Genomic DNA, 16,192 nt, shown 5'->3' on the forward strand with positions numbered 1-16,192 from the left:
TTTGATTACATAAAGTGTATATAAAGTTTTATAAGAAGTTTTATATTCAGGTTTTATATATTTCACATATATACGTATATATACATACATTTTCTATATATAGTTCTGTATATACGTTTTTACATTTTTCATTTGCTACTACAAAGTACATACATATATTTTGTATATCTCTGTATATGGTATATATTTATGTATTCATGCATTTAATGTTGTCATATTAACCAAGGGACATTTTATTAGATAGTAGTTTTTAAAAAGTGATGACAAAGTAATAGATAGGGGTGATATTACAAATAGGGCTTCATGTTATACTGTTGTATTTCATTATTCGTGAGGGATTAATGTGATTGGTTCAATAATGAGATAGAAGAGGTATTTAAAGGGAATTAATTTTGTGTTGTTTGAACAGTCTGATGAAGCATTCAGTTGAAAAGTGAAAGCACTTACTGAAACATTTCTTTCATTTTTTGACAGTTTTTATTTTCTTTTTAATAAACGGTCAGCTTCTTGTTGTCGTGTTGTGCCTCAACAAGCTTCTTTCTGGATCTCCTCAAAGAACTTGCAGATACCCTTCAGGGTACAGTAGATTTGGGGTCCGCAGACCCTCACAGCTCTTTACCCTCAATTCCATCGTAAACTCCTCCATGAGACTGATTTCATATGCAGCTGATGGAGCAAGTAGAGCAGCAGCAACAGGAATTTCCCTAAGGAGGCATTCCTGGGATGTGCCTTTGCAAATTTGCCAAACCCTTCAAGTCTTCCTTCACCAGCGGCCCCCTTTGATGGTTCATCCCTTTTTGGAACAAAGGTGAAAGATACTTTTATCAGGTGCGAGCAGGAAGGGAAAGCCTTATCTGCTATTGGAGTCCATTTTTCTCCCCCATCTAGACCTTATCTCAAAGGTCAAAAGGGCGGAAAGATGTGGTTCTGCAAGTTCCAAAAAGGTGGTGACTCTTCCCCCAAGGGCAGAGGGGGAAGTTATAATGGAAGACGCCGACCTTGCAGCAGACGGGGTCCACAGAATCAGGACGACAGAGATACATTCTCTGATAGGCCCTTCCAGCACTCCTGAAAGGGGGCCCACTTGCTCTTCTCTGGAGGCAGCCGAGGGTCGATTGTCACTGTACCCAAATGCCTGGCAAGAAATCTCCCAAGACAAATGGGTACAAACAGTTATATCCAGAGGCTGTTACATACCATTTTCCATTCCCCCTCTGGTAAACCAGTCCTTACCAGATGTTCCACCCGGTCAAAAGGACTATGCAACACAAGTGATACTCTAGTTGCTAGAAAAAAAGAGTCATCCAAGAGGTCCCTGCAGACCAAATGGGATCCGGAACTTACTCAAGATTATGTTTAGTTAAAAAAAAAGACAGGGGACTGGAGATCCATTCTAGATCTCAGCAAGCTAAACAAAGCAGTGAAGAAGTCAAAGTTCCGGATGGTAATTCTGGAGTCAATATTCCCGTTCATCAGGAAAGACAGTTGGATGTGCTCAATAGATCTCTAGGATATGTACTACCATATAAAGATGGACAGGCGATCCAGGAGACACTTACACTTTCGGCTGGGAGCCAGTCATTACCAATTTCGAGCCCTGCCCTTTGGTCTCTCTACAGCCCCAGAGTGTTCACCAAATGCATGGCAGTGATCATGGCTCATTTGAGATGTCAGGGATTCCGTGAGTTTCCATACATAAACGACTGGCTCCTCACCATCACCACCAAGCATCTACTACTACGAACGAGGGACGAAACAATGTCAATTTGCACCAGACTAGACATCACAGTAAACTTAAAAAAATCAGCCATCACAACATATTACCTTTTTAGGCACATAATTGTATTCAAAAGTATGACTGCAAAACTTACCCCGGACCGAATTCAGTCCCTTCATCAGCAAATCAGGATTTTGATGTCAGAGAAGAAGGTTCAGGCCAGGTATGTGCTGCAAGTTCTGGGTAGCCTGGCAGCAGCTATTCTTCTAGTTCCCCTAGCGCGACTACACATGAGGGTTCTGCAGTGGTTGCTATTTGAGCTATTTGCTCAGTGGTCAATGTAACATCTTCTTCTATCACATCAGATCATCACAGAATCTTATGAAAAAGATCTCCTTTGGTAGCTGCAGACAGACCAGTTGTATCAGGGCCACCCCTTTGTCCTTCCTCAACCGAATGCAGTACTGACCATGGATGCTTCCCAGATTTGGGGGGGGGGCATTATCTGGGGATGACAGCCCAAGGCCTGTGGCAAGAACACGAAAGCCACTTGCACATCAATGTTCTGGAGACGAGAGTGGTGCTCTATGCGTTGCAGGCATTTCAGGACTCTCTACGATAGGGACGGTTGCAATTCCGACAGTCAACATGTCAGTAGTGTGGTACATAAACAAGCAGAGAAGGAACCAAATATTACCCACTATGTTGGGAGGCACAACAAGTTTGGAATGGGCGATCGCTTCTCAATGTTTTCTGATAGCAGTGCACATCCCAGGGAAATCCAACGTGATAGCGGGCAAACTCAGCAGAGCTATTTTGTTGCCTCACAGGTGGTCCCTGAAGACAGAGATTGTGGAAAAGATCTTCCAAAAATGGGGTCAGCCTTTCTGCAACCTTTTTGCCACTTCCATGAATGCCAAATGCAGCAACCACTTTGTCCTCATTCCTCCTCCGGGGAAGTCACCAAGGGATGCACTGGTTCACAATTGCCCCCAAGACTTCTCTATGCCTTTCCCCCTTTTCCTCTAATTCCCAAAGTACTGCAGAAAGCCAGCTCATTAAAAAGCACTATGATCCTCATTAGTCCTTCCTGGCCTTGACAAGTTTGGTTCCCCTTTCTTTGGACTTATCTGCTGGAGGAACCTTGGATTCTGGATCCAATTCCAGACCTCTTGACCCACTCTTCGGGGGAGTTCCATCCATCTGTCCAAACCCTCAAGTTGACAGCATGACTGCTTCAATTCCACACTTAGCCAGGTGTTACTCCTTTTCCCCTGCAGTGAGTCATATTCTCACCTCTTCCCGTAAACCGTCCACGAGGAGATTGTATTCCAGTGAGTGGAAAAGATTTTCATGCTGGACTGAGGGACAGAACATAGAACCTTTTACAGCTCCTATTACTGCAATCCTAGATTTTGTTTCCAAACTTTTTAATGAAGGAGCTTCAGCAGCTACCATCAGAGTTCAGTTGGCAGCCATTTCTAATTTCCATACTGGAGAAATGGGAGTTCCTAATATGTCTCATAGGTTATGTAAAGCTTTCCTCAAAGGTACTTTTCTACTCAGACCCCTAATCAGAGAGCCCCCAGTACCTTGGGACCTAAGTCTCGTTCTAACCTCACTGATTTTACCTCCCTTTGAGCCCACATTATCGTGTGATTTGAAGTATTTGTCGTGGAAGACTCTCCTTTTAGTAGCGATAACTTCTGCCAGAAGGGTATTGGAATTACAAGCTCTTTCTATTCATTTCCCTTACATTATTTTTTAAAAGGATAGGGTATCCTTGAGAACTAATACATTGTTCCTTCCAAAAGTCTGTTCAGAGAATAATATAAACAAATCCATTGAATTGCCTGTGTTTTTTCCAAACTACAGTGACAAGGCAAAGTATAAATTGCATCAGTTGGATGCACATAGGCTGTTACATTTTACCTGCGTAGGACAAAAGACCTCAGGAAATCTGACCAGCATTTTGTGTCCTTTTCTGACAAAAAGAAAGGATTGCCAGTTTCCAAAGTAACTTTGTCAAAATGGCTTACTGATTGCATTTCCTTCTCTTACAGTAAGAATATTAAACAACTACCAGGGAAGATAAGAGGACATTCCACAAGAGCAGTCTCAACATCCTCTGCCTTTCAGGCCAGACTTCCTATTGATTCTATTTGTGCAGCTGCCACATGGGAGAGACCTCATACCTTTATCAGTCATTACAAAGTAGATGTGGCCTCCTGGAACAGATCTTCCTTTGGATCCACTGTATTGAAGAGTATCTTTTCCTGAGCTACCCTGGGATAAAGGTGCTAGGGACACTGCCCCAACCAGCAAGAATTACAGCAAGATAGGACAACATAACATTAAGAAGTTATGTACTTACCATAACGTTCCATGTTTGTTGTCCATCTCGCCTACATTCTTGCGTCCCACCCTCCTACGTTTCTGGAGGAACTGGCAGACAATTCTATACTTATGATAATTTTGAGTCTTTTGTTTTTTGTCTCATGCCAGACAGCTGTGTGTGTGTGTGTGTGTGTGTGTGTGTGTGTATATATATATATATATATATATATATATATATATATATATATATATATGTGTGTAATATGGATCTAGGACGTTTGCTTGCTCAACCGAAATCCAAACGGCCAGGCATACTTACGCGAAAGTGCTATTCACCGAAGCAGCACTATCGCGTAAGTATGACTGTTGCCGAGGCTGTACTACGGTGCGGGTAAGGGAAATTTCACTTTTCCCCACTGTATTGTGGTCTCGGAGGGAGAATATTAAAGTAGGGGGGTGTGGGGGTGCAACCCCACACATGGGGGATGGCGGGGGGCGAAGCCCCCCTGCTAAAAAGTAAATGAAGTGTTTTTTTTTTTTTTGTTTTTTTTGTCACACGCTTTGACGAAAGCGCTTTTTCGCTAAAAGCGCTTTTGTTAAAGTGTGTTCGAGTTTTATGGATTCGGCCGTTTGCTCAGTTGAGCAAACGTCCTAGATCCATATGTATGTGTGTGTGTGTGTGTGTGTGTGTGTGTGTGTATATATATATATATATATATATATATATATATATATAGTGTAGTTATTTTGGTTAGTCTAAAATCTTTCGCTTGCAAACAAGATCTGGGGATGTGGCTTAGAGCATCATGAGATAGAGGCTAGCCTTGAGCCAGTGGAAGCTCTCGTGAATGGCTCCGAACCCCAACCAGCAAGAATTTAGGCGAGTTGGACAACAAACATGGAACGTTATGGTAAGTACATAACTTCTTATTAACGTATTTTCTTTTGTTCCAAAACTCTCATGTATTTTATAACAACTTCTAAAAAATCCAAGAAGATACACAATATGGGATTTTACAAAAAGGGTCTAAAAAGAAGCTGCAGAAATGAGAAAAACAGGTAATGGGGAGTAATTGTTAAATTATTCCCCATTTAAATTTTCCCTCTCCAGATTTAATGATTTCCTGAAGAAAGTGTCCTCTGGAGGGGGGTCAGATAATGTAGTTTCTTTGTCATCAGTTTCAGCAACCCATCTAGTGACATAGGGGTTTATATTTAAGCTGGTGAGCTTATCTATAATCCCCGAGTGGGGTACTGTATCAAAGGCTTTTGCGAGGTCCAGGTAGGCTGTGTGGACCACCTTCCCCTTGTCAATGGCCTTGGTGACTATTTCAAAGAAATCGACCAGGTTTAAGAGGCAGGATCTGCCCTTAACAAAGCCGAACTGGGTAGGATCCAGTGTCTGTAGGTCCCCAATATCTTTATTTATAAGGTCCATGATGATCCTTTCCATAGCTTTGCAGACCAAGCTAGTGAGACTTATGGGGCGATAGTTTCCAGGATCCATTGAGGCAAGACCTTTGTGGAGAGGGACCACTGTTGCTGTACGCCACTCTTTGGGTACATATCCTGTAGTAAGGCTGAGATTGAACAGTAGTTTTAGGTTTGGGTTTAGCTCTTCTTGGAGTTCATGTAGGACGCAGCCCGGGACACCGTCTGGTCCCATTGATGCTGTGTTTTTTGCTTTGGAGAGGGCAGCTCTTACCTGAGCATCTGAGATGTCAGGGGGGCAGCACTCTGCTGGGATAGATATTAGCCCTTTTGGAGTTTGCGCTGAACCTGTCAGCTAGGATGTTGGCAATGTCTGTGGGTTCAGTGTATTTTTTGTCATTTTGGACTAATTCTGAGCATATCTGGGAATTCCCACCCAGGTTCCTAACATAACTAAAGAAAGCCTTGTGATTATCCTTAGTGTCCTGTGCAATTTTTCTCTCGAAGCTGGCCTTAGACGATTTTATGAGTGCCCGTAGTTTTTTGCTAATACTGATCAGAGATGCCTTCCCTTTTTGGGATTTTGCTCTATCATGTAGTAGCTTCCTCCTTCTGTTGTATGGTTTGTTTATGGCTGGGGTCCACCAGACAAGACGTCTGCCTTTGGAGGATTGGGTCTTGGTTTTATTTGGGATTGCATGATCCATGCATTCCTGAAGGTGTTCATAGAATGCGTTTATAAAGGATTTTGCGGCCTGGGCCGTATTATCCACAGGCCCGGGGGCTTTGAAGGATTCCACCTTGGTTTTGAGGAGTGTGAAATTTGCTTTAGAGAAGGTTTTCACTGTGGTTTTCTGGGCATGGGGTGGGGTCGGGATGTGAATATCCAGTGAGATTAGTTTATGGTCTGATCTTACCAGTGAGGGATACACTTCTGGTCTGGAGCATAGAGTCCCCATGTTGGTGATGATCAGGTCCAGTATGTTTTCCCCTCTTGTGGGAGTGGTAACAAGTTGTTCGATAGCATTTGAGTTTATAAATTCTAGGAACCTTTGGGCTAGGGTGTTGGAGCTAGAGTAATGCTCCCAGTCTATGGTTGGGTAGTTGAAGTCACCCAATATAATGGTGTTTGGAGAGACCTTCATATTTTCCAGTGTTCTCAGGAAGGCTGAGTGGGGTTCCTGGGTTTGGGAGGGTGGTCTGTAGCAGGCTGTAAACTGGAAGGCAGTTTTACCCACTGTCAGTTGCACATGGATAGTCTCTGATGCTTCGTGCTGTGCCACCAACCTGGAGGTGTGGGCATCTTTGACGAATATTGATACTCCCCCTCCTTTTGTGGTTCGGTCCAAGTTTTGGGGCCGAAAAGCATGGTATGAGGTATAACCTGGTAGTGCTGGGGTGCTCTCTAGAGCCTTGAACCAGGTTTCTGTTACTGCACAGATATCGATGTTCTCCATGCTAAGGAGAGTTTCGAGTGCGTGCATCTTGAGGTTTAGACTTCTGGCGTTGAGTAGCATTACTCTTAGTTTCTTATCCCTTGTGATACCTATGGAGGTGGGTTTGTCTTTTGAGCCTTGCCTAAAAAGGCACTATGGGGGTAGCAAGAGCCTTTGCCAATATCCGAAAGCCCAGGGGTGACAGGTGCAAGCCGTCCCTAGCGAAGCATCGTGGCTTGTCGAGCATGTCATCCCAGGCTGACAGGCATTGGATCCCCTTTGAATGACACCAATACTTAAGCCAATTGTTGAAATTGATAATCTTGTCTTCATACTGTGGCATCATTCTTGGTGAGGGTAAGATGCTACTCAAGGTCAGGGTCATACCGGCCTGGGCTACATGCTCAGAGAGCTCCTCTATGTCTCTTTTCATGTAGTCCAGGGATGTACGTCTCGGGTCATTCACACCAGCATGGACAATGACTGAGTCATATTTGTACTTGCCTTGGAGTGACCTGAGTGCTTGTGTTATGTGGCGGATCCTAGCGCCCGACAGGCAGCTCACCATGACCTTCTCCTTGTTCAGCCTGGTGAGTGGGATGTCAGTGTGCCTGATGATAGAGTCACCTATTACAAGTGTATCAGGTGTGTTGTTTAGCCTTAAGGGCTGTGACTGTTCGGCATACTGGCTTTGTGAGCTATGTGTTGCACGTGTTTTGTTTTGGGGTAGCGGCTGTTTGGGTGTCTGCTTTGGAGGTCTCTGCTGCTTAGGCAGATTTTTATTTAGAGCCTCCAAGTATGTTTTTGTGTGTTTATGTGTTTGGTTTGCTGTCGTGGTAGGTCTATGTGAGACTGGAATTTTAGTGAGTGTGGTTTCCTTCTCCTCCTGACTGGTTACGCCAGTACTGAGTTGAGAGAGCTTAGCCTCCAGTTTGGCTATATGGTTGCATCTCTCACATGTGTTGGAATTTGTTGGGAGGAGGAGAGGGTTGTCTGTGTACATGAGGCAGTTGTAACATTGCCTCAAGATTCCCAGATTCACCAGCTGGACTGGAGAGGAGATTGACAACTGACCTTTGGACATGCTAGAATAGTATTGGGAATTTCTTTATAATTGAAAAAAATGGCCAATGGGGAGCAAGGTATTCCAGGGGGAGTTTGTGAGGGTGTATTGCTTTTAATTTTTTAGTGCTGACTTATATAATTGCTTTAGTGAGCAAGTGCCAGGTAACTTAAATGCAAAAATGGCAAACAGTAACTTTCTTTCAAGTGAAACAAGGAAATAAGTACAGTAAGCAATGCAGATATCACTAGGGATCCACAGAAGTGCTGAAAAGCCGCGTTTTAGGTGGAATTAGCTTTTCAGGGAAATAACAAGCATACAAACAAAACTAGATTCAGCAGGCCTGGATCTAGTCTATGCTACAGCAAACAAGGTGTACCAATTACAGTAAGAAATATTTCAAATATGCAGGCACTATAAGCCTTTAACCAGAAATTCCCAGCTCAGAAGGGCAGAGTCCAGCCTCTTCTCCCACAAGAGTGCAGACCATGAACCTTCTTAATGTAAAATAACTGGCCTGAAGCCCAGGTGCTTAAACCAGAACTAATACACTTTTAGAATAACAGACACTGAGCCCTCAATCAGCAGTTCCCAACTTAGAAGGATGTAAGCTACCTGTCCTGCCACCACAGTGCAGCCCACAAACCTTCCTAATGTAAAACAACTCACAACTTCACATGGATGGGGAGCCTGTTCCATAGACAGGGTTGTCTCTGGGATGCATACCTATCTCTCCAGCAGGTCCTATTTATAGCACAGGCAATGCTTAATTCTTTAGAATGGGTAATTCTGGTGCTGTTTGTTTTGTGGATATGCAGAAGGTCCATCAGAGTGGGGTCTGCCAATGCCCTGTATGCCAGACATATATCTCCCCTCAAAAGCTTGCAGGAGATAGAATACAGGGCTAGGGCGTTGAGGTGGTCTGCATAGGACATTTTACTTACACCCTGTATTCTTTTAGTGAGGAACCTCTGTGGACATTCTAACTGTTGGATATACCTGCTTAGGTACATACCAAAGGGGGCATTATACTCAATGACAGGTCTGATGAATGCCAAACACAGTGGAACAATGACTTCCTTGGACTTCGATGCCATACCTTTGTTTATAAGTTGCGCAACATAGAATCATTTCCTCACCACTGTAGACACATGATGGTCAAAGACTAGATTACTGTCTGTGTGTGTTCCTAATTCTATGACTACTGGGTCAACTCAATGAGGTGTGTTGTCAATATGATAGTTAACAGGGATGGATGACTTCCCAAAGGATACTATTATGCATCTCTTGACATTTAGTTTTAGTCCATGGCTCTGACACCAGTTGTTTGCCTGTGCCAGCCCCTCTTGGAGAACATTTGTGTGAGTGTGATATTCAATGACCGCTCATAATTTGCAGTCATCTGCAAATTTAGTCAACCAGAGACCAGTGACATTGGCTTTGACTTCTGACAAGTAAATGCCAAAAAGGAGCGGTCCAAGGACTGATCCCTGAGGGACTCCACTTGTGACTGGCCTCTTTGTAGAGGTGGACTTCCCAGTTTTCACTTCCTGGGTCCTATCTGTAAGCCAGTTGGCTATCCACTAGGTGACATATGGGTTTGTACCTAACCTCTTGAGTTTGTCAACAATGCCCAAGTTGGGTATTGTGTCAAATGCATTGGCCAGGTCAAGGTAAGCAATGTGAATGATTTTGCCCTCATCCATTGCTTTGGTGCCCTTCTCAAAGAAGTCCACCAGTTTGAGTAGGCACGATCTGCCCTTGACGAAATTAAACTGATTTGGGTCCAGTGCATGGAGGTTTCTTCTATCTCTGTTGATCATCTCTGTGATAATTCTTTCCATGGCTTTACATATAAGACTAGTGATTCTGGGTCTATAGTTTCCAGGGTCTGTAGATGGCACACCTTTGTACAGAAAGATGACTGTTGTCTTTCTCCATTCACGAGGCATGAAACTTGCTTGGAAGCTACAGTTAAATAGTAATTCCAGAGTCCCTGATAGGTCATGTTTCATGCTATTTAGAAGGCATCCTGGAATATTGTCTGGACCCATTGATGCACTATTCTTGGTCTTAGAGAGAGCGTTAAGGACCTATTCTCTAGTAATAGTAGGGGGAGTTATATTTGATGATATTTATTGAGGGAAGGTTGGGGGGACGGGTAAAGTTGGAGCTGAATTTATCAGCCAGGAGGTTTGCTATATATTCTGGCTCAGTATAGGTGGCTCCATTTACAGTGAGCACTGCACACAATTGTGTATTGCCTTTGAGATTGCGGACATAGCTAAATAATGCTTTGTGGTTGTCCTTGGCCTGGGAGGCCAAACCTACCTCAAATTGGCTTTGGTAGACTTTATTTGTTCTCTGAGTTTGTTTAGTTTGATGAGACTGCTTTTAAACTGCTGGGTGCTGCACCCCCTAATTTTTGCCATGATTTTCTTCCTCCTGTTATACAGCTTATTAATTTTGTGATTCCACCAGGGTGGCTTGTTTTTTGAGTTAGTTCTGTACTTCTTCCTGGTGAGTACAACTGCATTTATGTAGCTGTTAACATGCCTGTAGAGGGTTTCTGTGAACAGTTCTGTATAGGCAGCAGTGTTCTCTGGGTTTATGAGGGCTTGCAATTTTTCCAGGTTCTCACTTATTAGCAGGAGGTTAGCCTTAGAATACTTCCTGACTATTCCAGGTTTTATTTTTACTTCAGAGGTGACCATTTTGTGATCTGATCTTATCAGGGAAAGCTTTACCGTAGGGGGTGTGCAGCAGTCTCCCATATTAGTGAGGACCATATCTAGTGTGGGTGCACCCCTGGTTGGTGTATTGACTATCTAGTCTAGGGAGTTTGTGTTTACAAAATCAAGGAATTTCTGTGCATATACGTTTGGTGTCGTATAGGATTTCCAGTTAATTGTGGGGTAATTAAAGTCATCCATGAATATGGTATTGGGTTGGGCGGTTAGTGTTTCTAATAAGTTTAAATACATGGTATGGGTTTCCTGGGTCATAGAGGGGGACCTATAGCTTGCAAGGAAGTGGCACTGGATTTTACCTATGGTGAGTTGAACATGGAACAGCTGCATTGTCCTGTTTGACCAGACTTGAAGTATATTTATTTTTTATGTAAGTATTGACACCTCCACCTTTAGTCCCTGCCTGTAAAGTAGCTGGCCTAAATGTGTGGAAGGCATTATAACCTTGCACTGCTGGTGTGCTCTCCATGGCTTTAAACCATTTCTCAGTGACCAAACAGACAGCATTCTCTAGGATAAAGAGAGCTTCTAGGAGTGGAGTGTTTTGTTTAGACCCGTAGCATTGAGCAGTGATACCTTTAGATTTTCTTGGTTTTGATTTGCTATGTCAGAAGTACTTTTAGTCTGGCATTGCCTAAAAAAGGCACTATGTGGGAAGACAGTGTTTTAGCTAATATTCAAAAGCATAGAGGGAAGAGGTGCAGACCATCCCTGGCAAAACATTGTGGTCTGTTGACCATCTCCTTCCATGCTGACAAATATTGCACCCCCTTAGAATGACAAATTAAATCTGTCCATGCACTTAATATACACTGCATGAATCCATTGTTTTTTTTCAGTATGTTAATTTCTTGTACATCATGTGTCATTTATAATGAAGGGACCAGTTTTAAATTAAATTTAAGCATTAACATAGATGCAGTGATTTTCATAGGTTTATAGGAGGTTACTAGGTTAATAGCACTGGAGCCCTTACAAGCCTAGCCATATTTATCCCGAGTTGCCGCAGTTGTCAGTGATTAAGTGAGTGGTGTTCACAGAGGTTAGGGTCTATGGTAGTTAATACTGACTTCCTGTGTCCAGGGGGGACATGGGCACCATCTTAGGAGCGAATTTGCAGTCGGCCATCCATTGATCTTGGTTGCGTTTGAAGAGAGTCAGGGAAGAGCTCCATTTCACTTGAATTGGAAGCATTTTTCCAGAGAAGTATCAGTCTCTGGGAGATGTACCTATCTGTCCAGCATAACTTGTTCATGTCAGAGGCTAGATTAAGATCCATGGAGCAAGTGACCGTCCTGCAGTTTAATTTATGAATGTGTAGCATTTCCATCAGGGCCGGGTCAGAGATTGCCCTGTAAGCCAGGCACAGGGCACTCCTTAACAACCTGTAAGAGACCGAATACAATGACAGGGCTTGAAAACTTTCTGAATAAGACTTTTTTTGTGTGCCCTCTAATTTCTTGGTGAGAAACCTCTGTGGTCTCTCCAGTTGTTGCATGTGTCTGATGAGGTACATGCAAAAGGGAGCATTGTACTCGGTTACTGGTCTGATGAGAGCTGAGTATAATGGAATTAGAACATCCTTAGATCTAAATGTGATGCCTTTACTTGTGCAATATGCCACATATAAGGATTTCCTTAATGCTGTGGATACACGGTGGTCAAAGTTCAGATTACTATCAGTCTGAGTACCCAGATCACTTACCACTGGATCTACACTTAGGGAGGTGCTATCTGTAATGTAATTAACAGGGATGCCAGCTTTCCGAAAGGGAGTAATAATGCACTTTGTGCATTTAGCTTTAATCCTTGGCACCAATCATTTGTCTGAGTTCACCGTCTGCAGTATATTAACGTCAATGAGAGACTCAGTGATTGCTCCCACTTTGCAATCATCAGCGAACTTGGTCAGCCGCAGGCCATCCAATTTTGCCTGGACTTCTCAGAAATAAATTCCAAACAGTAAGGTGTTCTAGCACAGAACCCTGTAGTACGCCACTGGTGACTGGTCTTTTGTAAGAGGTGAAGTCACCCACTTTGACAATATGTGTCCTGTTGGTGAGCCAGTTGGCTACCCATCTGATAATGTAGGGGTTAGTTCCCAACTGGGAGAGTTCATGACGTATTAAGAAGTGATGGAGTTGTCTAAACGTACAGTGCTTGATTTTTGAAGGGTTGGCCCTTTTGGCATGTATCTGTTTACAGTGCTAATACTTAGTAAGTCTTCTCCTACTATGGCTGTAATGTAACTAGTAGTAAATGAAGAACTGTGTGATGTAGCCAGCTCACTTCAGTCAGCCTGATTTGTGTATCTGATAAGGCATGTGCACACAAAACAAAGTGATGTCATCATTGAGAAAAGCACATCTGATTGATTATACATATTTACATAATGAAATAAGGCTGTACGGTTCTGAATAATGATAAAAAAATATTTTTAAGTAGGTACCCTGTCGTAGAGTAGATGTATTTTGGTTGGAAAAATGAAAAGTACAAGTCTTATAGCCATCCATTTACTAAGTCATACTTGTACTCTGAAGGAAAAACTACACACCTGTTTGAGCACCACAGTTTGATAATCAGCTGCTAGGCAACTGTTCTTATTTCTGTTGACCTCCACACCACGTACTCCCCCCAGATGGGGATGCTTTGACTGGGTGGAAAGCAGAAGGGTGCCCCAGACTGTGGGAGGCAGGTCACCCTCAAACCTCATCTGTACATGGTACTGTCCTTTCCCCTCCCACTGAGACAGGACCATCTTTCATGATGGGAAGGGGAATGAAGATTGGAACTGTGGGAGGGGAGATGAGTGAAGCTGCCTGTGGTGACACATATGCTGTTTTATTCCAGGGCTTTTCTATTAAACCCTACTCTCTGTGGTGCCCTGCATTAACAGGGGTAGTACAGTGACACTGGGTGAGACCTGTGCCCAACTTTGTGAAGACATGTCCCCCTGAAGCCCTACCTACAACACTAGGGTTGCACTGCTGCACTGCCACCACCGATGGTACAGTGCCCTAGTCGCATGTCCCTAGCATGTCCCACACCCTTCCTCTGAGGAGAGACAAGCAGTTTTAACGCCATCACTCCTCTCCTTCCCCACGTCTGCTCCAACAGGTGCGTGAGGTGATTGTCATCTGGTAGTCATAGTCAGGGCCAGAGTACTTGGCTAAGAACAACTACACAGTTTACTGTATACAGATTCTTATTTTCAGTAGTAGAAGTTAGGTGCTTTGAAAATTATCTGTTTTTGAGAAAGTTGGACTTTGCTGCTGTAAGTCTACTACATCTGTTTTGCATCAGTAATTAGTAATGTCTTTTTTTCTGTTTCCTTTCAGGTAAAGTTTGCATTGAACGAAGACTGTCGACACTGCAGTTAGAAATGTGTGGCTGACTGATATTTGTAATCCTCAGCTGATCCTCTTCTGTTGTCACAATCCGATAAGAAACATCTCATCTGCAAGTTTCTTGATTCAATGCTGATTTTTGTTTTCTGATTTGGAACTGGTCCCTAAAGTGCAGTTTGCTCAGTGACTAACTGCAGCACTCTGTTGGAATACAGTACCAGTTCATGAACTAGATGTTTGCATCTAAATAGAGCACCTGATTTTTCTGGGTAACCAGAAGGCTGTTCTCATGACGTCACTGTGTTTTTTAATCATTGTTTTTCAGCAGTCTTTAATTGAAAAGGAAAATGACCTGATATGTTTCAGAGCCACATTGTTGGAGGAATGTAGGGGAAAAAGACTTAAAAATGATGTGGCCAGTTGCATCTGATTTCCTCTGCTCTTGCTGATGCCCAGTCAGTGATAATAGCTTCCAAAATATATAAATATAGTTTTACTTTTGTAAAAAAAAAAAAAGTTCATTATTTTATCAAATGCTGCCTTGAAGCACTTTCCTCACTTTCTAATCTGGAAAAGAATATGGAGATTAGGAGCTCCCACAAGGATAAGCTTAAAAGTTTTCCACCGTCTTAAGCACAGGCATAAATACAGTATAGCATTCCTCTAGCTGAGATGTAGAATATATTTGCCACCTTGTCTTATTTTCACAGGATAGTGTTATTGCATAGTTGTATCCTGCAAAAATGAAAGAAAGAAAATTAGCTGCTTTGAAAGTTTATCTGCAGAAAATGTTTTCTGATCATGTTGCATACGACTGTTGCAGAAAACTATGATACTGTAAGAAAAAGAAACAACTACAGTACTGAGCTGTAGTTGTGGTAGTAAAGTGAATGTACATCCTTTGTGCTGGCGTGGAATGGTGGCTGTTCTGTAAAATATGCCAGACCACAGTGTAGGTGCATATTCCCAGTTACAATATATATATATATATATATATATATATATATATATATATATATATATATATACAGGGCCATTTTAAGCCTAACCAATTACCCCATTTGAGAATGAAACCCTGCACCTTGAGTCTGTAAAGTAAACACCTTGACTATTATGCCAACCTCATGGAGGTTAAATATATTGTCTTAGATATATATATATATATATATATATATATATATATATATATACATACATACACACATGTATGTGTGTGTGTATGTGTGTGTTTTGTATGTGTCTTTCGGCTAATCCCGGTCAGGGGTCACCACAGCGGAACTCCGATCTGCTAATGATTGGGCTAAGATTTTTACATGCCAAGTTACCAGCCCTGACGCACAACCTTCAACGAAGGTACGCCCCTTTACACCTGTCTCCCCACAGAAGACGCTTTAGCTGAGAATCGAATGGTAACTCAGCACGTAAAAATCTTCTACCAATCATTAGCGGACCGGAGTTCCGCTGTGGCGACCCCTGACCGGGATAAGCCGAAAGACACAAACAAAACACACACATACACACACACATACATGTGTGTGTGTATGTATATATATATATATATATATATATATATATATATATCTAGGACAATATATTTAACCTATACATATATGTATATTTATATATGCATATATGTATATTTATATGACAGCCTTAGATCCATTTCAGAAAGGATTATTTTTTTCATTACATAATGTTTTCTTAGCCAAAACAAAAAAAAATGAAATCTTACTGACTTTGCTGTAAACCTTTTTTCAGTAAAGATGCACCATGCTGGGTGTTTGAAAAGATGGTAGCCCTGAGCTAAGTATGAATCAGAAATGTACAAGAATTGTACAGTTTCTGCCACATATCTGCATACCTTGTAATGTATGACTTTGTCTGTAGACCTGTCAGCTGCTTAATAATGTGAGTCAGTGGACCAGTTAAACACAGGGGCACAAATGTACTGTAGTGCCCACACCACTTTAGGCAGTAGTGCATGTCCAAAGGTTTGTAAGAAACCCTGCTGAAGTTCATAGCCTGGCCAGTGATGGTTCTTTGAACTAATTGTGATAGCCATGACTTTTATGTTGGATGATGTCTAAAAGTTATGTTTATGTAATGGTTAT

At 42.4% G+C, this 16,192-nt stretch overlaps 1 protein-coding gene across 1 annotated transcript in view; it reads left to right on the plus strand.

The window, feature by feature from the left end:
- Positions 1-15,070, plus strand: part of ULK1 (unc-51 like autophagy activating kinase 1) — a 1,203,955-nt gene extending 1,188,885 nt beyond the window's left edge. The window contains exon 28 of the mRNA XM_044068766.1: positions 14,073-15,070. Within this exon, the coding sequence (XP_043924701.1) occupies positions 14,073-14,128 (56 nt within the window). The 3' untranslated portion in view covers positions 14,129-15,070. The remainder of the gene's footprint in view (positions 1-14,072) is intronic.
- The last annotated feature ends 1,122 nt before the right edge of the window (positions 15,071-16,192 follow it).

This window comes from Protopterus annectens, chromosome 4.part0 (assembly GCF_019279795.1).
Source record: "Protopterus annectens isolate FY-2018-M chromosome 4.part0, PAN1.0, whole genome shotgun sequence".
Classification (NCBI taxonomy): domain Eukaryota; kingdom Metazoa; phylum Chordata; order Ceratodontiformes; family Protopteridae; genus Protopterus; species Protopterus annectens.